At 43.0% G+C, this 24,050-nt stretch overlaps 1 protein-coding gene across 23 annotated transcripts in view; it reads right to left on the bottom strand.

The window, feature by feature from the left end:
- SLMAP (sarcolemma associated protein) overlaps positions 1 to 23,747 on the bottom strand; it is a 177,803-nt gene extending 154,056 nt beyond the window's left edge. For 6 of the 23 annotated variants that reach the window (XM_062201140.1, XM_062201139.1, XM_062201137.1 and 3 more), the window contains exon 1: positions 23,056 to 23,743. In XM_062201140.1, coding sequence (XP_062057124.1) covers positions 23,056 to 23,253 — 198 coding nt within the window. In that variant the 5' untranslated portion in view covers positions 23,254 to 23,743. Of the gene's footprint in view, positions 1 to 23,055 lie in introns of all 23 variants that reach the window. The other 17 variants (XM_062201135.1, XM_062201132.1, XM_062201131.1 and 14 more) reach the window with 6 other exon arrangements.
- Positions 23,748 to 24,050: the final 303 nt, after the last annotated feature.

Raw genomic sequence — 24,050 nt, 5'->3', positions numbered from 1 at the left:
GGCTAGTCCTCCGCCTGCGGCACCGGCATACCAGGTTCTAGTCCCGGTCGGGGCGCCGGATTCTGTCCAGGTTGCTCCTTTTCCTGTCCAGCCCTCTGCTGTGGACCAGGAGTGCAATGGAGGATGGCCCAGGTCCTTGGACCCTGCACCCTCATGGGAAACCAGGAGAGGCACCTGGCTCCCGGCTTCAGATCAGCGCGGTGCGCCAGCCGGAGTGTGCCGGCTGGAGCGGCCATTGGGGGGTGAACCAACGGCAAAGGAAGACCTTTCTCTCTGTCTCTCTCTCTCTCACTGTCCACTCTGCCTGTCAAAAAAAAAAAAAAAAAAAAAAGAAAGAAAGAAAACACCAAATAGTAAAACTAATATCCCTGCACCCAATGTATTTTTCATGAACATTTTATGACCACTTAGCTACATGGTTTTCAAATTTCTTACACCAAATAAACTCACTTTATAAAAAAAAATTTTTTTTTCATTTTTATCTGAAAGGCAGAAAGAGATCTACCATCTGCTGATTCACTCCCCAAACACCTGCAACAGCTATCACGGGGCTGGGCTGCAGCCAGGAACCCTGAACTCAAATCTGGATCTCCTACATGGATGACAGGGACTCCAGCAAGTACTTCAACCATCAACTGGTACCTTTCACAGAGCATCTTAGCAGGAAGCCAGATTGGAAACAGAGGAGTCAAGACTAGAATCAGGCCTTCTGATAAGGGATGCAGCACCCCAACATTTGGTATCTTAAACTCTGAGCCAAACACCCACCCCTAAACTTACCATTTAATTCCATGTTCCACAAACTTGTAAAACTACCCTTGTATGAATAATTTTATGGCGATAAGGTCAAATTTCTTGAAAGGTAACAAATACCAAAGTTAACTCAAGGATAAATTAAAACCTAGAAAAGCCCTACTTCTAATGAAGAAATCAGGCTTGCATTTTAAAGCTTTCCACAGGGATTAGAACTGTAGCACAGCAGACTAAGCTGTTGCTTGGGATGCCCAACATCAAATGCTGGAAAACCTGGTTCCACTACTCTACTCTTGTTATTCAGTCTCCTATCATTGCATCTGTACTTGCCACCCAAGTGGGAGACCTGGATTGAGTTACTGGCACCTGACTTTTGTCTGCTAGCCCCAGCTGTTGCAGTCATTTGGAGAGTGAACCAACAGACAGAAGATTGATCAATCTTTCTCACTCTGCCTTTCAAATAAAGAAACAAATCTTTAAAAAAAAAAAAAAAAACTTTCCATGAAACATAAACAGCTCCAAATGACTTCACTTGGTGAATTCTCACAAGCATTTAACACTAATCCTTTATAAACAGAGAAACAAAAATCCCTTAACAAAATGTAAGCAAACCAAACCCAGAAGTATATCAAAGAAATCACATTTAAGTGGAGTTTATCCCAGAAATGCAAAGTTGGTTTAAGATTCAAAAAATCAATCCAGGGGCCAGTGTTTTGGCACAGCAGGTTAAGCTGCCACCTATAACAGTGGCATACTATATCAGAGCACCAGTTTAAGTCCCAGCTGCTCCACTTCTGATACAGTCCCTGCTAACATTCCTGGGAAAGTAATGCATGACAGCCCAAGTACTTGGGCCCCTGCCAAGCATGAGGGAGATCTCGATGTAATTCCAGGATATCAGCCTCTGCTAGGGTCAGCCCTGGCTGTTGTGGCCTTTTGAAGAGTGAACCAGTGGATACAAGTTCCCTCTTTTTCTCCCTCTGCCACTCTTTCAAATAAATAAATTAACCTGTAACAAAAATCAATGCATGTAATTCATCATATCACCAACATTGCATGAGAATTCCTACTGCTCTATACAGGGTCATCTACATCAGATACTATCTCTTTAAAAAAAAAAAAAGATTTATTTGTATTTATTTGAAAGGCAGAGTTACAGAGACATACAGAGAGAGACAGAGACAGATAGAGTTCTTCTATACCCAAATGGCCACAATGGCCAGGGCTGCGCCAGGTCAAAGCTGAAGCTTCTTCTGGGTCTCCCACAGGGGTGCAGAGGCCCAAGCACCTGGGCCTTCTTCCAGTGCTTTCCCAGGCATATTAGTAGGGGGCTGGATCGAAAGTGAAGCAGCCAGGACTTGAATCGGCAGCCATTTGGGATGCCAGTGTTGTAAGCATCCACGCAGTTTTGTAGGACCATCTGGGTCCCTAATGTTATCTTTTTTTTTTTTTTTTTTTTTTTTGACAGGCAGAGTGGATAGTGAGAGAGAAACAAGAGAAAGGTCTTCCTTTTTGCCGTTGGTTCACCCTCCAATGGCCGCTGCGGCCGGCGCATCTCGCTGATCCGAAGCCAGGAGCTAGGTGCTTCTCCTGGTCTCCCATGCGGGTGCAGGGCCCAAGGACTTGGGCCATCCTCCACTGCCTTCCTGGGCCATAGCAGAGAGCTGGCCTGGAAGAGGGGCAACCGACCGGGACTAGAACCCAGTGTGCCAGCGCTGCAAGGTGGAGGATTAGCCTGTTGAGCCACGGCGTAGGCCTTATCTAACTTTTTAAAGCCACGGCGTAGGCCTTATCTAACTTTTTAAATGAGAAAATACCCTCCTCCAGTAAGTCTTTTTAAGGGTGTTAAGCTCAAAAAATACAGTTCTCTTCAATAGTACCAACATTCAGATACCAACAACCCAAAGACTTGGCTTGGGAAATTATATATATATATATATATATATATATATATATATATATATATTTGACAGGCAGATTGGACAGTGAGAGAGAGAAAAAGACAGAGAGAAAGGTCTTCCTTTTCCGTTGGTTCACCCTCCAATGGCCGCCGCGGCTGGCGCACTGTGGCCAGCGCACCGCACTGATCTGAAGCCAGGTGCTTCTCCTGGTCTCCCATGCAGGTGCAGGGCCCAGGGACTTAGGCCATCCTCCACTGCACTCCTGGGCCACAGCAGAGAACTGGACAGGAAGAGGAGCGACCGGGACAGAATCTGGTGCCCTGACCGGGACTAGAACATGGTGTGCCGGCGCCGCAGGCGGAGGACTAGCCTATTGAGCCACACCGCCAGCCGGGAAATAATATTTTGACAGCAGGACTTAAATATCAGAATTAAACACTTTAAATATTACGAAACACAAAAGATAATAGTCAACTGGTAGGCCTACAACAAAGCAGCCAATTCAGAAAATAATTCTTATTAAACTCTGTAATTTCCTTAGTACACATAACAAGCCTCCATTCTGCTATGATAACAAGGCAGTAATAAAAAAATTAGTAAAAGGAGGAAGTAATATTTATAACACTATCACCTAATGTTTGAAAACACTTTTTAATCACTTTCTCACACGCTAGTCAATAGTTTATTTATTGTTAACTCAGCTTTCAAAACAACTACAGCTGAAATATAACAAAAAAAAATTTCTAAATTCTCAAGTCAGTTCATTGCTAAGGGCGGAGGTGAAATAAGAATTATTAAATCCAAGTATAGGGGCCGGGGCTATGGCACAGTGGGTTAAAGCCCTGGCCTGCAGTGCCAGCATCCCTTATGGGAACCAGTTCAAGTCCTGGCTGCTCCACTTCCAATCCAGCTCTCTGCTATGGCCTGAGAGAACAGTAGAAGATGGCCGAAGTCCTTGGGCCCCTACACCCACATAGGAGACCTGGAAGAAGCTCCTGGTTCTTGGCTTTAGATCGGCGCAGCTCCGGCCATTGGTGGCCATTTGGGAAGTGAACCAGCAGATGGAAGACCTCTCTCTTTCTCTCTGGCTCTACCTCTCTCTGTAACTTTGTCTTTCAAATATATAAAATAAATCTGTAAAAAAAAAAAAAAAACAAGTAAAATGCCAATAACATTACCTGATACTTATCTGAAAACTGCCTCCATACAACTGAAAATATAAAAAAAACAGCTTAATGTATTAATTTAAAAGAGCAAGATTAGTACTACCTACGTTTGGTGTTTTATTTCAAACTATTTATTTATTAATTTGACAGGCAGAGTTACTGGGGCAGGGAGGGAGGAGGGACACAGAGCAAGAGAGAGGTCTTCCACCAGCTGTTTCACTCTCCAAATGGTCACAGCGGCTGGAGCCTTGCTGATCCAAAGCCAGGAGCCAGGAGCTTCTTCCAAGTACCTCATGTGGGTGCAGGGGTTCAATCACTAAGGCCATCTTCCACTGCTTTTCCAGGCCACCAGCAGGGAGCTGGATTAGAACTGGAGCAGCTGGGACTCAAATCAGTGCCCATATGGGATGCCTGCATTGCAGGTGGAGGCTTAACATACTATGCCACAGGATCAACCCCAGTACTACCTAAGTTTTATGTTTCAAAATATATTTCATTAGGAAATTCTGAAGCAGTTCCTATCATTTAATATCTCCCTCTGATGTTGACAATCACGGAGTATTTTCTTTATCACAATCCTTTTAACTTCATTTTTTTTTCAAAGTATTAAACTGTATACTTCTGGCAATATCAGAAATGGAATTTAGGGATAGCATTGTGGCATAAAGGGCTAAGTTGTTGCCTGCAATGCCAGCATCCCATATGGCCATTGGGGTTTCTATTCTATCTGCTCCACTTCCGAATCAGCTCCTGGATTTGGCCTGACACAATCCTAGCCACTGCAGTCATTTGGAAAGTGAACTAGCATTTAGAAGCTATCACTCTGTTTCTCTCTCTTCATTCCTTTCTGTAACTCTATCTTCCAAACAAATAAAAAATAGAGAGCCATAATTGTTTTTAAAATCAAATTTAAACAAATATATTGCAGAATTTAAAATTAAAATGATGTACAAAAACAATATAACTTAAAACAATGCATGCAGTGCAATTTATTAATATACCAAGATACAAATAACATTGAAGGGGCTGGTTCTGTGACATAGTAAGCTAAGCCTCTGCCTGTGGCACTGGCATCCCATATGGATTCCAGTTCATGTCCTGGCTGTTCCTCTTCCGATCTAACTCTCTGCTTGTGGCTTGGAAAAGAAGTGCATTATGGCCCAAATGTTTGGGCCACTATACTCCTGTGGGAGACCTGGAAGAAGTTCCTGACTCCTGGCTTCAGACAGGCTCAGCTCTGGCTGTTGTGGCCATTTGGGGAGTGAACCAATAGATGGAAGACTTCTGCCTCTCCCTCTGTCTCTCTGTAACTCTACCTCTCAAATAAATGAACAAAATATTTTAAAAAACAAAAATAATACTGAAAATAAGAAATCAAACTTTGGAATCTTCAAATTTTAGGTAATCATTATACTTATGAGTGCAATCATCATTTTTCCAATCATCCTAACATTAAGCCAGCAAGCTAAAGCAGAGGGTAGACTACAGTCTACTCTAAGACATACCAGTATAGTTATTATGGTTATCTACATGGATTAAGGGGAAGCAAATGGTCTTCCCCACAGTTACAATTCCAATATTCTTTTGTTTTTTGTTTTTGTTTTTTGACAGGCAGAGTGGACAGAGAGAGACAGAGAGAAAGGTCTTCCTTTTGCCGTTGGTTCACCCTCCAATGGCCGCCGCGGACAGCGCGCTACAGCCGGTGCACCGCGCTGATCCGAAGGCAGGTTTGTGCCTTAGTTTTCTAAAGCTTTCCACCCTACTATCCCAACCCAGTACCCCCAAACATTGCCTTAAATGGAATCTAACCTACTACACAGTTAATCCAGTTGTAGGGTTCCTAAACACAGAATCCCGCTTGGAGGAATCAATGATCATTTTCCTAGAGCCAACAATCTGAACCCCAGACCATGACTGGGTAATTAAGCAACTTGGTGGAGGCAAAGACTACTTCCTGCTGGCGCCGTGGCTTATCAGGCTAATCCTCTGCCTTGCAGCGCCGGCACACTGGGTTCTAGTCCCGGTTGGGGCGCCGGATTCTATCCCGGTTGCCCCTCTTCTAGGCCAGCTCTCTGCTATGGCCCTGGAAGGCAGTGGAGGATGGCCCAAGTCCTTGGGCCCTGCACCCGCATGGGAGACCAGAAGAAGCACCTGGCTCCTGGCTTCGGATCAGCATGATGAGCTGGCCGCAGCGGCCATTGGAGGGTGAACCAACGGCAAAAAGGAAGACCTTTCTCTCTGTCTCTCTCTCTATCAACTCTGCCTGTAAAAAAAAAAAAAAAAAAAAAAAAGACTACTTCCTACCAGAAGCTGAAATGTCACATGTGGTCTGTTTTAGCTTTCTTTGAAGCTACATTATGGATCTGTAACCTAGGCTCAACCAAACACACCAGACTTGGGCGTCACAATGGTAGGGGTGAGAGTCCTCAGTGCCAGAGCAGAAGGATCAGCCCTCACTTTCCAAATCAGCAATGACAATAGTGCCAAAGGCATTATCTGAAATCCAAGGTCAGTAACACAAGTTAAGGAGATATCTAGTGTCCAAGGGATGCAGCAGCATCTCTGCACCAGACCACTTCAGTGGCGTTATTTTGACTATGGTGTGCAACATCAATCTCTAAACCTTTCAGAGATTCTGTGAGCTTGGGGCTGGCTCTGTAGCATAGTGAGTTAAGCCTCTGCCTGCAAAACCAGTATCCCATATGGGCACTGGTTCAAGACCTGGCTGCTCCACTTCCAATCCATCTCCTTGTTAATATGCCTAGGAAAGCAGTGGAAGATGGCCCAAGTCCTTGGGCCCATGCATCTACGTGGGAGACCTGGAAGAAGCTCCTAGCTCCTGGCTTTGGCCTGGCCCAGCTCTGGCCATTGCAGCCATTTGGAGAGTGAACCAAATTCTCATTCATTCATTCATTCATTCTCTCTCTCCTCCTCTCTCTGTAACTCCCTCTCAAATAAATAAAAAGTAAATTAAAAAAAAAAAAAAAAAAGAAGATTCTGTGTGCTATCCAATGACCTTTCATACTGCTGTTATGCCTAAATCATCTACAGTGTCCATGGCATGTAACTGAAACTCCAAACAATAAACTACTCCTCTACACTCAACTGTCTCCTGATTGTCCCTCTAGTTCTATGTCTTTTAGTGTTGACCTTTACATAACAAGGACACTTATTATTCTCTCTCCTAAATCTTTAGAGTCTAATTCAGGTCCCCCTTTCTAGACAAGCAAGCCTTCCCTACATGATCACATAGTATTCTTAATTCCATTGAGAACTTAATTCTTCTCTAATTCTTTCTAAAGGTTAGTTTTGATTTGCTTTTTAAGGTTTATTTATTTATTTTAAAGGCAGAATTACAGAGAGAGAGAGAGAGAGAGAGAGAGAGAGAGAGACAGAGAGATCTTCTATATGCTGGTTCACTCCCCAAATGGCTGCAATGGCCCGTACTGGGTCAGTCTGAAGATAGGGGCTAGAAACTTCATCTGGGTCTCCCAGGTGGATACAGGGTCTCAAGTACTTGGGCCATCTTCTCTTGCTTTCCTAGGTACATCAGCAGGAAGCTGGATCAAAAGTGGAGCAGCTGGGACTCAAACTGGCACCTTTATGGGATGCCTGTGCTGCAGGTGGCGGCTTTACCCACAACAGCGCAGCATGGGTACCTAGAGGTTAGTTTTAGCTTCTCAAACTAAAAGTTCCTTGATGACTGAAGAAACATTTTTTTTAAAAAATATTTATTTATTTATTTGAAAGTCAGAGTTACATAGAGAGAAGGAGAGGCAAAGAGAGAGTGAGAGGTCTTCCATTCATTGGTTCACTCCCTGATTGGCCATAACGGCGGGAGCTGAGCCAATCTGAAGCCAGGAGTCAGGAACTTCTTCCAGGTCTCCCATGCGGGTGCAAGGGCCCAAGGCCTTGGGCCAACTTCTACTGCTTTTCTAGGCCATAGCAGAGAGCTGGATCAGAAGTGGAACAGCCACGTCTTGACCAGTGCCCAAATGGGATGCCGGCATTGCAGGTGGTGACTACCCGGTACACCATGGCGCCAGCCCCTGCAGAAACATCTTAATACCTTCTTCATGCCCTGGGTTGCCTAAGATAGCATTATAGTTTCTTTTGCATGTTTCCTGACAGATCAGAATTTTACCTTTTATCTTACTCAACTCCTTTTTTACTTTTTTAGATTTATTTATTTATCTGAGGGGGCCAGAACTGTGGTATAGCGGGTAAAACCACCGCTTGCAGTGCTGGCATCCCATATGGACTCCAGTGCAAGTCCCAGCTGCTCTATTTTTTACCCAACTCTCTGTTATGGCCTGGAAAAGCAGCAAAAGATGACGCTAGTCCTTGGGCCTTGAACCCATATGGGAGACTTGGAGGAAAGCTCCTGGCTTCTAGCTTTGGATCAACCCAGCTCCAGCCTTTGTGGCCACTTAGGGAGTAAACCAGCGGATGGAAGCGCTCTCTCTCTCTCTCTCTCTCTCTCTCTCTCTGCTGTTCAAATAAATAAATAAATCTTTAAAAAGAAAATATTTATTTATTTATTTATTTGAGAGAGAGAGAGAGATTGATTGATTGATTCTATCTGCTGGTTCACTCCCCCAGATGGCTGCAACAACCAGGGCTGGGGCAGTACAAAACCAGGAGCTAGGAAATTCATCCAGGTCTGCCACAAGGGTGCAGGGACCCAAGGACTTGAGCAATCTGCTGCTGCTTTCCCAGGCACATTAGCAGACAGCTGAACTGGAAGTGGAACAGCTGGGACATGAATCAGTGCTGGGATGCCAGCACTGCAGGCCACAGCTTAAACCACTGTGCCACAGCGCTAGCCCCACTCAACTCCTTTAATTTTAAACCTTCATATAAAGAAGATCAATTATGCTGCTTCTTTTTAGTATTAATTAATATTAATTAAAACGCTACTTCTTTAACACATTCAGAAAGAAGTTCACACACTTAAAAAGAATTTATGTTTAGGAGACTCTAAAGACAGATCTTCAAAGGAGAAAGCTTTTTCTTTTCTTTTCTTTTTTTTTTATTTATTTGACAGATAGAGCTAGACAGTGAGGGAGAGAAACAGAGAGAAAGGTCTTCCTTCCATTGGTTCGCCCCCCAAATGGCTGCTATGGCCGGAGCTACGGTGATCTGAAGCCAGGAGCCAGGTGCTTCTTCCTGGTCACCCACGCGGGTGCAGGCGCCCAAGCACGTGGGCCATCTTCCACTGCCTTCCCGGGCCACAGCAGAGAGCTGGACTGGAAGAGGAGCAACTGTGACTAGAACCTGGTGCCCAAATGGGATGCCAGCACCACAGGCGGAGGATTAACCAAGTGAGCCACGGCACCGGCCCAGGAGAAAACTTTTTCAGCAATGAGAAAACACTTAGAGAGAAAATAAACATATAGATATCACTGTGCAAAGACATCAACTAAAACAGTAAGAAAAAAAAATTATTACAGCCACAGGTATTAAGTAACTACCCTGTGCCAAGCATCTGAGTTCTGTATACCAGTTCTTATTCATTCTTAACAAGAGTCCTATGACTCTGTCCCCATTAGGGCCTCTGCCAGCAGTGCTTAAACACCCTAATGATGTTTCAGATGCTCTTCTGTCCCTCCTCAACTTGGCTAACTTTTGGGTTTATATTTCCCAGAATGCATCATTCTCTTTCAGGCTTTTCTGCCTTAAACACATGCTGTTCCCTTGGGCTGGAATGCACTACTCTTATTTTTATCCAGGGAGAAAAGTCTTAACTCACTCTTCAAACTGTAGCCTGAAAGCAACTTTCCAAGGGCTGGCACTGTGCCCTAACAGGTTAAGCCACTGCCTGCAATGCTGGCATCCCATATGGGTCCCAGCTGCTCCACTTCCAATCCAGCTCTCTGCTAATGCACCTGGGAAAGCAGCAGAAGATGGCCCATATGCTTGGGCCCCTGAGCCTATGTGAAAAACTGGGATAAAGCTCCTGGCTCCTGGCTTTAGTCTGGCCGAGCCCCGGCAATTGCAGCCATTTGGAGAATGAACCAAGGGATGGAAGACTTTCCTCTTTCTGCCTCTGCCTCTCCTTCTCTGTAACTTCACCTTTCAAATAAAATCTTTAAAAAACAAACAAACAAAAATCAAAAAACAACTTTCTCTGTAAAGCCCTCTTCATTCTACTCATATTTTCTGACCCAGTCCTGAGGGAAAGAATATACTTGTAACACTCCCTTAGTTTCTTGGAAATAATTCAGATATTTCTATCATTGCACTGCTCTGTATTGTAATTATATTTTACAGGATAACCTAGTGAGTACTAGAATGTATTGCAAACATAAGACACTTGGGTACTAGTCAAAGACCAGGAATACAGAATGGTCTCACTTTAAGTTCAACTACAATTTAAATGAATACTTTCTACCATTCATTCTAATAATATTCTACTATGTGCCTATATATGTCACAGATTTATTGGCAAGTAAAATTAGTATCTTACCCTTCCCAAGTTCAGATCAGAATAAACTGTATCTTACAAATCATTTCTTACTTTTCACATAAAATTGGCACTCTTCAATAACACCAAAATTGTGCCTACTAACCAGTATTTCAAAAATTGGAAACATACCCTCCTCCCCACCTAGTAAATTTGCTAAAATAAAGGTCAAACTAGAGTAAGACATAAACACCAAGGAAGCAGAAAAAAATCAAACTAAATTTTCCTTGAAAAGCTGCACTATTAACCCTACCCACGTCTGAATACTGCTCCTTTTCCTTCTACTTCCAACACCCCAATTTGCTTTCACTAAACTATTAGTCTATCTAATATTCCCTTTCTGACCAGAGGTTTTTTAAGATAGATTATATATATTATACAATTGTCTGTTTAAAGTGTATAATTCAGAGCTGTGCAACCATCACCACAGTCAATTTTTTCATTTTCATTATCCCAAAAGATACCTGTACCTATTTAGCAGTTATTCCCTATATGCCAGGGTTCTAGAAAGGTAGAAACAACAGCATGAATACACACACACACACACACAGACTGGTTCAAGTGACTATAGGTACTAACAAGTTTGACTTTCCCTGGGTCAGGCTGGAGACCCAGGGGAAGCACTGCTGCTGCAATCTTGAGTCTGATGGCTCTCTGAGGGCAGTATCCTATCTCCAGAGACAGGTCAGCCTTTTCTTTTAAGGCATTTCACTGACTGAAGGAGGGGCACTCACACACACAATGCAGCAAAATACGCTTTACTCAAAGTCTACTACTTGTATAAACGTTAATCACATCGTAAAAAAATATTCATAGCAACATATAAGTTGATATTTGACCCAGAACTGGATACCACAATCTTGTTAACCCTTCAAAAATAATTAACCATCAAATTCCCAGTTATTCCAATTCATAATAACCACTAACCTACTTTCTATCTCTATGAATTTGCCTAGTGTACATATTTCACATAAATAGAATCACAGAATAGGTGGCCTTTGTGTTTGGCTTCTGTCACTAAGCATAGTGTTTACAAGGTTTACCTATAATGGAGCATGTATCAGTAATTGATTCCTTTTTTATCACAAATATATTCCATTTTATAATATACAATTTTATCCATTCATCAGCTGTTTGACATTGGGTGGTTTCTACCTTTTAGCTATTATGAATAATGCTGCTACATTAATGTGCAAGCTTTTGTATGGACAGATGCTTTTGTTTCTTTTGTGTATATATCTAGGAGTTAAATTGCTGGGTCATTAATTATTCTATAATACTCCTTTTTACTATGCAAACTTTTTTTTTAAGATTTATTTATTTTATTTCAAAGTCAGAGTTACACAGAGAGAGGAGGAAAGGCAGAGAGAAAGAGGTCTTCCACCCACTGGTTCACTCCCCAAAATTTTAAATGAAATTTATAACTAACAAGTTATTTATTCTACAAATATAAGTACCTTACCTATAATACAACATGACCTTATTTTCCATTCCTGAATGTTAGAAATGGAAGGAATCTTATAGCTAGTATCTAATACTATACTTAGTGATTTCGACAATTAAAAGAGTTAAAGAATCAAATATATTCATTTATTCTAAATTAGTTTATTTGTGATGGGAGTAGATAACAAACATTTCATTTAAACCGAAATCTCCAGATGGCCCAATTGCTTGGGCCCCCCTGTACCCACATGGGAGGCCCAAAAGAAGTCTTGGCTCCTAGCTTCGGATTGGCACAGCTCCGGCCCTTGCGTCCATTTGAAGAGCGCATCAGCAGCTAAAGACCTCTCTGTCTTTCCCTCCTTCTGCCTTTAACTCTGCCTCTCAAATAAATAAATAAAAATCTACATACTAAGTTTAGGAATTATTCAATCCAAGAAAAAAGGGTTCTATTTAGATATATTTTGGTATTTGAACAGCAATATTTCAGTACGGTCACATGCAGAGTTTTTACTCAACTTGTAAAATTTCATATGATGGCCGGCGCCATGGCTCACTTGGCTAATCCTCCACCTGCAGCGCCAGCACCCCAGGTTCTAGACCCGGTTGGGATGCCGGATTCTGTTTCGGTTACTCCTCTTCCAGTCCAGCTCTCTGCAGTGGCCCGGGAGGGCAGTGGAGGACGGCCCAAATGCTTGTGCTCCTGCACCCGCATGGGAGACTGGGAGGGTGGCACCTGGCTCCTGACTTTGGATAGGCGCAGCACCGGCCACAGCGGCCATTTTGGGGGCGAACCAATGGAAGGAAGACCTTCTCTCTATCTCTCCCTCACTGTCTATAACTCTCTCTCTCTGTCTAACTCTGCATGTCAAAAAAAATTTTTTTTCATATGATTAGTAAATAATGTTTGAGAACTGTTCATCAATTAAAACTCTAAACTGAAAACTACAAAATATCTAAAAGTTAACACATAACAAGTTTGTATTTCATTGGATTTGTTTTTCCCACTTGATCTAATGTCCACTAAGAGGCTGGTGATGAGAATGATAATGACTAAGAATGCTAAGGTGGCAAGCAATGGAATAGTCAAGAATGTACATTCAGCACTTAGATGACTGGGGTTTGAATCCTGACTCCAAACACCATCAGTGGTACCCTGACATTCCCTCGGAGCCTCTGCTTCTTATTCATAAAATAAAGATAATAGGACACTCTATTTCAAAAGTTTGTTTTAAGAATTAAATGAGATAATATACATAAAACTCTAGAGCACTTAGGACATGCTCAATAAATGATAGATACTAGTTTTTTACAATAGTCTGCACTCTGAATTTACAGGATGTAAAAACATTTCAGACAAGCTGACCACACTTCACTTGAAATTATCTGACAGCTAAACAACACATTCTAAATTATTATCTAATCACTTACAAAAAAAGTAACATCAAAAAGCTGTTTCTTTAGCTACATATCTAAGTAGGCAAACACATGAAAAGCTTGGAAAATTACTCGCCGAATTAGTAATAGTTAATTCTGTAGTGGGGAAACACAATAGGAGTTACCAGGTGCCTATGAGAAGGGGAATTTTCATTTTTTACTCTGATGCTTCAATACTGCTTAAACTGGGCAGGACTTTATGGCATAGAGGGCTAACCCATTACTTGTGAGGCTCACATCCTGTATTGGAAGACTGGTTCCAGGCCCAGCTCTTTGGCTTCCAATCCACCTTCCTGTTAATGTGGCCTTGGAGGCAGTAGATGGTGACCCATGTGCTTGGGCCTCTACCATCCATGTGGTAGAACCAGATGTAGCTCTGGGCTTCTGGCTTTGGTCTAGCCTAGACCTGGCTGCTGCAGGCATTTGCAGAGTGCATAGAAACTATCGCACTCCCCTTTCAAGTACATGAAAATAAGTAAATGCTAAAAAAAAAAACTTTAAAAATTTGGCTTTAAATTTTCTGAGAACGCAGTCCTGTTATTTGTATCATGAAAAAAAAAGTTAAGTTTGAAAGCCCATATTTGAAATTAATTTCTGTTTGGCTTAGCTAAAACAAGTCAGTATTTACAAATGCAAAGTAAACAATATGTCTGAAAGCACTGAGAAAAACTTAATATAAAAAAACCATGTGCCTGGGGCTGGCACTATTTCTCAGTAGATTAAAGCCACAACATGCAGTGCCAGTATTCCATATGGGAGCTGGTTGAAGTCCCCAGTTCCAGTCCTGGTTGTTCCACTACGCTCTAACTCCCTGCTAATGAGCCTGGGAAAGCAGCAAAGGATGGTCCAAGTGGGCCCCTGCATCCACATGGGAAACCCAGAAGAAGCCCGTGGCTCCTAGCTTTGGCCTGTTCCAGCCCCAGCCACTGCAGGCATTTTGGGAGTGAACCAGGGGATGGAATATCTATCTCTCTTTCTCTCTTTCTTTCTCTCTGTAACTCTGCCTTTCGGGTTGATGAACAAATCTTTCAAAAAACAAACAAAAAAAACCCTATGTGCTTAAAATTACAATCTGCCCCTAACTGTACATTTGACAAAGGAAATAGTACTAATCACTAAATATTCTTATGTTTTTAAGTGTCTATATAAACTTTACTGTTTTTTCTTTACATAATTCTCTTTAAAGTATAAAAAATCTACATGGCCAAAAAAGTTTTTCTAAGGCTGTTTTATTTATTTGGATATCAAAATCAAAATGATTGCCTGAATGCAAACCTAAGAAAAAGTATTTAACTGCTAGGAATAGTAGAGATACAGTTTTAAAATATGTTAGCAGAATATAATTAACTTGGGTTCTTTCTGTCTTTAAAGTCTGTAACACGACAAGCAGTTTGGTTATGCACCAAAAAACAACAGTTTAAAATACCTTTCAAGATAGCAAAAGACTGGTGCTGTAGCACAGTGGGTTAATCCTCCACCTGTGGCACCGGCATCCCATATGGATGCCGGTTCTAGTTCCAGCTGCTCTCTTCTGATCTGCTATGGCCTGAGAAAGCAATAGAAGATGGCCCAAGTCCTTGGGCCCCTGCACCCACATGGGAGACCCAGCAGAAGCTCCTGGTTCCTGGCTTTGGATAGGCCCAGCTCTAGCCACTGCAGTCATGTGGGGTGTGAACCAGCAGATGTAAGAACTTTCTCTCTGTCTCTCTCTCACACACTGTCTGTAACTCTACCATTCAAATTAAAAAAAAATTTTAAAAAAAAAAAAAAAAGATAGCAAAAGACAGGCACTGGCATTTAGTGCAGAAGTTAAGATGCTGCTTGAGATGTCTGCATCCCATGTGAGAGTGCCTGGGATTGAGTCCCTGCTCCACTCCTGATTCTAGCTTCCTGCTAATGTGCATGCTGGGAGGTAGCAGATGAGGGCTCAAGTACTTGGGATCCTGCGACTCCAGGGAAGGGGAAGGGGCATTGTGAGGGAAGACCCAGCTTCAGTCCTGGGTTTCTTGCTTCAGTAGGGCCCAGCTCTAGCTATTGCAGAGATATGAGGAGTGAACCAACAGATGGAAAAATTTGCCTCTGTCTCTCTTTCAAATAAAAATAAATAAAAATTTCTGTAAAGAACAAATACTTCCAAGTAGGGTGGGAAACAGACATTTGGTATAGTTAAGCAGCCACCTGGGATGACTACACCCCATATCAGAGTGCCTAGGTGATGGCTCAAGTAGTTGAGTCCGTGCAACCCAGGTAGGAAACCTGGATTGAGTTCCTAGCTCCTTGCTTCAGTCAGGCCCAGGCTTGGCTGGTTCACGCATTAGTGGGGTGAATCAGCATATGGGAGATCTCTGGCTGTCTCTAATAAATAAAATTAATGAGTTAAAATTGTGGAAAAACTAGAAGACAGGTTTTCATATCACTGTTCAGTCCATAAGAAAACAGTTCAGAATAAATGCCTAGTAGTTGGCTTTTAGTTCAGGGGAAAAAAAAATCTAGACACTAACCCCTTGAGTTACTGCTAGATGATCTTATACAGCCTCTAAACATCAAACTCTTTTTGAATAAAAGGGAGGCAGACTACAGCTATTCAACTTGCCTTCTACCAGTATTATACAGATCATATGAAATAAGAAAGCACTCTGAATACTAAAAATCCTCACAAAAAAAAGAATCATTTTGTATAAGAACAGATATATATATGTGATAGCTCAAAACTTCTATCACCAATCACAAGGCCATTTACAATGCCAAAACACTTAGCAAAGAGTCTTGCACACTGCAAATTCTTAGTAAGTAATGATTTGTACAAAGATTACATATCTGTAATTGAGTCCATGATCTCAGATTGAGAGCTAATTTGAATGACCTTCTGATTAGGACACACCAATAAATACAGATTGCTCCACTGTCCACATTTCACTCATTCAAACATTCCCTTGCTCTCAAGAGTTCACATCTGGCTGGGCAACAGTACATTTGTATTATAGCAATTTCATTGACTATGCCCCATAATGGAACTACATACAAATTTCTATGGGAGTACAGAGGAAGAAGCGATTACTTCCTCAGTTACTGGGAAGTTTCACATTGGAATTGAGCCTCAAGGGATCAAGGACAGAGGTCATTCCAGAAGACAAAACAGCAAAAAAGGCACTTGTTTTAGGAACAGTGAGCACTGTCATATAATCATTACACAAGAGTTTGGGGAAAATGAAGGAAAAATAGAGTAATAGAAAATGGGCTCAAACTAAAGGAAATGAAAGACAGATTTTTTTTAATGCTATAAATGAATGAGGCAATGACCAAGACTGCTGAGCAGGGCTGTAAACTGTTTGTCTATCCACGGTGCCAGTAAAAGAGGCAGAGGCCCAAAAGAGGGAAAGAGTTCTTAGACCATTTCAGCAGCTAATAAATGCCACAGTTTCTCTTGATTCAAGCAACTATGAGGTAATCTGTATACATTAAGAACCAATCTCACAATTTTCTCACTTAAAACTCTAATTGACAGACACTCCATTCCCTATTTACCAGAGACCATAGATACTAATAAGCTATAATATAAATACCACTTAAAAACTACAAGAGCCCGAAAAGGTGAAGAGTGAATTTAGGTGCCCATGGATTGTGTTGTCTTGGGTAAAGCTGTCACCTGTGACGCTACAATCCCATACAGGTGCCAGTTAGAATCCCAGGTGCTTCACTTCCTATCCAACTCCCTATTAACATGCCTGGGAAAGCAGCACAAGATGGCCCAAGTGCCTGGGCCCCTGCATCCACGTGGCAAACCCAGAATAAGCTCCTGCTTCTTCTTCCTGGTCAGCCCTAGCCACTGCAGCCATTTAGTAATTGAACCAAAAAGTGGAAGATATCTCCATCTTTCCCTCTCTCTCTCTGTAACAATGCCTTTCAAATAAATAAAAAACAGTTAAAAAATAAAGAGTAAATTTAACCTAGAGAATAAAGTCAAATAACTAAGCAGAGAGAAAAATGTCTAAAAATAAAAGATTTATCTATTTATTTGAAAGAGTTACACAGAGAGAGGAGAGGCAGAGAGAGAGACAGAGGTCTTCCATCCGCTGGTTCACTCTCCAGTTGGCTGCAACAGCTGGAGCTGTGCCGATCCAAAGCCAGAAAGCCAGGATTGTCTTCCGGGACTCCCACGCAGGTGCAGGGGCCCAAGAACTTGGGCCATCTTCTACCACCTTCCCAGGCCACAGCAGAAAGCTGGATCACAAGTGGAGTGGCCGGTCTCGAACTGGTGCCCATATGAGATGCTGGCACCGCAGGCAGCGGCTCTACCCGGTATGCCACAGTGCCAGCCCCGAAAAATGTCTTAAGTATATAATCATCCATGTTTTTAACAAACTAAAATAACAGGTTAAATATTTCATCAACTTTCCACTGTTGTGAAAAGTAACATGGAAAGAAATTAGTATATTTTCTGGATCTACAAGTTGGTTTTCCACACAGGTTCCTATTAATGTATCTTAAACAATATAAGTATCAAGTAAACAATGTCCTCACAATAACTGTACCTCTCAATGACCTTTACTTCCATCAACAGAACAATTTGAGACAGTTATTTGGTGTAGAGCATTAAGCCACCCCTTGAGATGCACATATTCAGTACTGGAATTTCTGGTTTAAGTCCCATATTCAGCTTCCAACCCAGCTTCCTGCTAATGCTCAGTCTGGGAGACAGGATATGATGGCTCAAGTGCTAGGGTCCCTTTCATCCATATGAGAGATCCAGGTGCATCTGGAGTCCTGATCCAGGAGCTCCAGCTGGAGCCTGGTCCAGTTTGGCTAATGGGGCATTCAGGGAGTAAACTAGGGGTAGAAGATCTTTCTCTCTCGCTCTCAAATAAAATGAAAATACATAAGTTAAATATTTTTTTAAAAGAAAAGAAAGCTCTTCCACTTAAAAATAAGTGTACAAACCAAAATTGAAAAGAAAAGTTAGGCCGGCGCTGTGGCTTAACAAGCTAATCCCCCGCCTTGCGGCGCCAGCACACTGGGTTCTAGTCCCGGTTCGGGCATTGGATTCTAACCCGGTTGCCCCTCTTCCAGGCCAGCTCTCTGCTATGGCCCGGGAAGGTAGTGGAGGATGCCCCAAGTCCTTGAGCCCTGCACCCGCATGGGAGACCAGGAGAAGCACCTGGCTCCTGGCTTCGGATCAGCGAGATGTGCCGGCCGCAGCGGCCATTGGAGGGTGAACCAACGGCAAAGGAAGACCTTTCTCTCTGTCTCTCTCTCTCACTATCCACTCTGCCTGTCAAAAAAAAAAAAAAAAAAGAAAAGAAAGAAAGAAAGAAAGAAAGAAGAGTTAGGTATCAATAAAATACAAAAATAAACAAAATCAATTAATGTATAATCTGCCATCCTACCAAAAGGTGAAGCCAGTATCTTTGCAGTCTTTTTTAGAAAGGTAAAGGAAGACAAAAAGAAACAATCTTGGTTTCCTTCTTCGCAATGATTTCCTTGCAATGTCCTTGGAACACACCAAATCACTCCTGCTTCTATGCCTTTGCTTAAGCAATTCCTCCCACCTCAAGTTCCTTTCCCTAATTGACTCTATCTACATTCTGCCCTTTTTGAAAAATCCTAAAGTCTATTTCAAATTACATGTCATCTAAGAAAATGTCTCATCCATGAATCTTTTCTCTATAACCTTCAATTCATACAGAATTTTTCCCACTTGCTTTAGTCCTAAATGGACAATTTAATTTAATACTCTCATCTTTTTTCAGTTTCTGGCAATTACTTATTTTCATTCCTTCTATCAACCTAGTCCTTACAAAAATTACATTTTAGGGGAGTGAATCTGTAAATGGAAGATCTCTCTCTCTCTCTCTCCCTTTCTCTCTTTAACTCTTTCAACTAAATTGACCCTTAAATTAAAAAAAAAATCACATTCTATCTGAACTGTTACAATGCCTTGGAACAGCCCAGTGGTTAGCCATTTGTCCTTGCCCAGGCCACTCTTTCTTAAAGGATAGTTTTGGTACACTAGTGCTCTGCTCACAACTCTCTTTGGCCTTCCATAACCAAAGGGTCCATGTCTGTAGGTTGGCTTGGCACAACCTTGCACCATACTATCTATTCAGCTTTATTTACTCAACATCTACTTTATACAAAATAGCAGGCAACAGAAGACACAATCCATCTCCTCCAGGATCTGACAATAATTTACAAAGATAAGGCACAAATATAAAAACATCACACAGAATGCCTGTTCACCCATTCATCCACAGCCATTTTCCAAAAGAACACTTCAATCCAACAAAATCAGTTTCCTTGGCATTGGGAAAACGCTAAGCTCATTCAAAAATTATCTGCTTGTTTGTTTTATTACATTCTCAACCCTCAAAACAAGCCAAAAAAAAAAAAAAAAAGAGAGAGAGAGAGAAAAGAAAATATTCTATCTTTTCTTAGCTAGTATCTAAATACCCCAATTTTAAAGTTTAATTCAAACACCACTATTCTCTTGCCACTTGAATTATCTTATCTGAATCAGTTTTTCCAGGTGTATAATCACCTTCACTATCCAACACATTAGCTCCTAGAAAGAAAGAATAATTTCTTATCAGTTTTTGCTATTTCCTCTCCCCTCACTACAAGGGCGTTCACTGAAACAGAACACCAGTAAGACTGGAAGCAGACAACTACTACTACTACCAGTGAACTACAGTGAGGTTCTGTGGCAGAATACTGTGCCAGCCACTAGCCTGTCACTAGTCACCAAAATCTCAAATCAAATAGGGTCATTATCTCTTCTACATAACTACCATATGGGTAGATTTACTTGTTCAGTATTACCTTGAATCAATAGGATTAATGATCATTGTATTGTCTGTCATTTAATTTTTTTTAAAGATTGATTTATTTATGTGAGAGGCAGAGTTACAGAAAGTGAGAGAAAAAGAGAGAGAGAGGCAGGGAGAGAGGTCTTGCATCAGCTGATTCATGCCCCAAATGGCTACAATGGCCAGGAGCCAGGAGCTTCTTCTGAGTCTCCCACACAGGCGCAGAGGCCCAAGTATTGAGCCATCTTCCACTGTTTTCCCAGGCCACCAGCAGGGAGCTCGATCAGAAGTAGAGCAGCCAGGACTCCAAATGGTGTCCATATGGGATGCCAGGCAGATGCTTAACCTACTACACCACAGCGCTGGCCACCTGTCATCTAATTTTAAGAACGTGGCCTCCTATAAGGGCCATCACCTAAGCAGGTCAATACTCAACTGCTACATTCCTGGGAAGATGACTGGGAAAGAATATTAAAACCCACTTTGTGGTAAACCTGTAGGTTTAAGTACAATAAGATGTTCCATAAAATTAGCATTGAAAAGTGATTATCCTGGGAATGGTATTGTGGCACAGCGGGTTAAGTTGCTGCATGCAATGCCAGCATCCCATGTGACCACCAGCTCAAGTTCTCATTGCTCCCCTTCCAATCCAGCTCCCTGATAATGCTCCTGGGAAAGCACCAGAAGAGAGTCCAAATATCTGGACCCCTACCACCCTTGTGAGAGACCTGATGAACTCCCTGCCTTCAGCCTGGCCCAGCCTTGATCACTGCTGCCATTTGGGGAGTGAACCAGATGACAGACGACCTCTCTCTCAAACCCTGCCTTTCAAATAAATAAATCTTTAAAAAAAAAAAGTCCTTGAAAATAAACACATAAAAAAAGGCATAGCCTCATGTCCAGAGTTTCATTTTACCCAATAATGTGGGGGGGGGGGGGGGGTGAAAATGGCAGGAATAAGCCAAACCTACCCTTCAAAAATAAGTTTTTCTAAATAACAAGTTCCATTCAAAATTTTAACATGTCACCCAATTCCCAGCTAAACATTCACTACTGATCTAATCTTAGTCATTGCAAAATAACTTCTTGTGAGGGTGTTAGTACAGGCATGGAGAGCACCTTGCATGTAATCATTGTTTTTCAAATAAGTTTTTTAAAAAAAGTCTCCTTTGATTGCTGAATGAAGGAAAGTGAATTTATAGAGTATGTATCTATGTACTGAGAGCAAAGCTGTTACCTAATTAGGTTGGATCTAACTGTTGCTGGGGGGCGGGGAGCAAAAAAAGTAAAAGCTGGCCGGCGCCGCGGCTCACTAGGCTAATCCTCCACCTTGCGGCGCCGGCACACCGGGTTCTAGTCCCGGTCGGGGCACCGATCCTGTCCCGGTTGCCCCTCTTCCAGGCCAGCTCTCTGCTGTGGCCAGGGAGTGAAGTGGAGGATGGCCCAAGTGCTTGGGCCCTGCACCCCATGGGAGACCAGGAGAAGCACCTGGCTCCTGCCATCGGATCAGCGCGGTGCGCAGGTCGCAGCGCCAGCCGCGGCGGCCATTGGAGAGTGAACCAACGGCAAAAGGAAGACCTTTCTCTCTGTCTCTCTCTCACTGTCCACTCTGCCTGTCAAAAAAAAAAAAAAAGTAAAAGCTGGTTAAGGTACTAGTGACTAACCAATGTCTGAATTCAAAGATCGGAGTGATGAGTTTTATGAATATTCATTTTAAAAGAGTGTGTGTAAATTGTGAAGTCTTTGAGGCTCCAAACTTTAGCTTCCAGGGAGGAAAAGGGGTATGTTCCATACGTAAATAAGCATCTGGCATTATACAGAAAAATTAACATACTTTTCAGTCCACATCCTACACACCAGAGTAGGTTATAGGTATTATGCAAGCACACAGCACTTGGGCAATCTTTTCCTCCTTTCCTTAGAAAATAATTTATATAATAACTGCTTAATTGAGTGGCTGCAGAAGCAGCTTTGCTTCCTCTCTTGCTTTTGAGGTTCAGGTTTCTTTCACTTCAAAACACTAATCTTGAAAAAATTTTAATTCTTCTTTTAAGGAAGACTTCATCACTTATCAGAAAAGGGCAAAAAGTCAGGAGGCGAAACCTGAGCTATTCCTAATAGTCTTACATAACTTAAAGTTTAAATTAATTCAGTAGTTCAACTAAAACCTGTGGGTAAAGCAGAAAGATGAGCTCTTTCAGTATACTCTCCATACACATACAGAGTTTTTAAAACCTGAAAGACTAAGTATTTGCCTCCTGATTTCTTAATATATAAGCACACATCTATATAGTAAGTTACGTATCCACATAAAAATGCTAAAATTGTTACACTTAAAATGAATACCACATTTGGGGAAGACAATAATTAACAGAATTGAACTTAATTTTAGAAAACAAATTAATTTCCTCACACTAACTTTTGAATGTCACCTCTGTAAGTATGCATTAAATATCTAAAAAGTGCTGAAGGGAACATCAAAAAGTGATTTTTGAAAGCAACAGGTATATGTTAACTATTGCTTGTCACCTGGAAACAAAACTATGAAACTGTTTAGTCAGTTGTCCATGCTTTAATTGGCTTTGATTACTGCAAAGTACCACTTCAAGGGTAAATATCTATCAAAACTTTCAACAGCACTAGGTTCACACAAGCAATCCTCCTAACTAGAAAGGCCCTGATCTGAAATCCTCTGTAAATTTGGCCACGGATTCCCTGCCTTGCTTCGGGAACTGCAGCTTGCTTAATCAAGCGCCAAACTGCAAACCCACCTTCCTAAAAAGATGGCACAGATAGTCCCAAGTCTCACTATTCAGTTTTCCAAAGCCCTGGGAACTACCACGCTATCAAGATGCCATTGGCCTCTGAGGCATTTGATTACAATACCTTGTGTTTTCCATTCAACCACCTCTATTCAGTTTCCCCTAGAACCAGGCACACACAAAGTTGACTCCATCGCTTTGCTGAAAGCGATCTCTGGGGTGCAAACTCTGGGATCATGCATCCATCATGCATCCATGATGCCTCCCGGGGAGGGCAAAAGGAAAGGCAAAGCACAGGGTGTCAGACAATGCGGTGTCAGACATTACCTTGCCGGTCTTGTGGTCGAACCAGACGAGAGCATGGTTCCTGGACAGCACTTTGCAGTCAAAGGTGGCATTATTCTGCGCCGGCCGGCAGCGGGCCACCGAGCGGCCGATTTTGATGGGCTCGTCCAGGTAGACATGACGCTCCTGAAACGGGTGCGAGTTCGGGCGGCAGGTGAAGATGGCCAAGGCTGACGGCATCGAGGACAGACTGGCGGTGTCTCTCCTACCAGGGACAACGAGGAGTTCCTCTAGATCCGGACTGCCCTTCACAAGCGTAGACCTCCCCCCTTATTCCCCACCACACCCTCAAGTAATTTGTTGTTTTCAATTACAACAAACTGCGCATCGTCTAAGCATAACCAGGGCACATCAGCAGCTCCTCACTGGGGTGGGAAGGCAGCCCAGCGCAAGCCCCATGGCCTCCTTGGAAACCCAGCAGCGCCCCGATCGCAAACAGTCCCCCGCTGGCGGCGTTCAGTCCATCTTCCCTGGGAAGGAGAGGCTCAAACATCGGGCAGCTTCGGCCAAGAAAACTCCTGGAAGGCAGTTTTGGGGCTGGAGGTCTCCAAGCAGATGAGTCACACGGCGATTCCGGGGTTCTGTGTGCGATTGCGGCCGCGGTGCCCCCTCGGTGGCGGAAACGTTGCAGCACTGCAGCATGAAGGAAGGGTCCGTTCGGGGCGGCCGGCAAGGTCCTCTGGAGCCGAGGCCAGGGGCAGCCGCCGCCCGTCCGTCCGCAAGGGCCCCAGGGGAGCGGAGGCCGGCGAGGGGTCTAGGCGGCCCGCGGGACGGTCTTCATCGCCCCTGCTGCTGCTGCTGCTGCTGCTGCGCGGATGGCCCACCGGGTCCCCGGCCCCGCACGAGCTGAGGCGGCGGCGGCGGCAGGGGTCGCCCGCGCCAAGCGTGGGGGCCGGCGGGGGCGCAGGCAGCGGCCGCGTCCGGACTCCCCAGCACCTGGCGGGCGTCTCCGCGACCAGGGCGGGACCCGCTCCGCA

Source organism: Lepus europaeus, chromosome 9, assembly GCF_033115175.1.
Source record: "Lepus europaeus isolate LE1 chromosome 9, mLepTim1.pri, whole genome shotgun sequence".
NCBI lineage: Eukaryota > Metazoa > Chordata > Mammalia > Lagomorpha > Leporidae > Lepus > Lepus europaeus.
The sequence above is the reverse complement of the archived record's forward strand: the minus strand, read 5'-3'. Positions and strand labels throughout refer to the sequence as shown.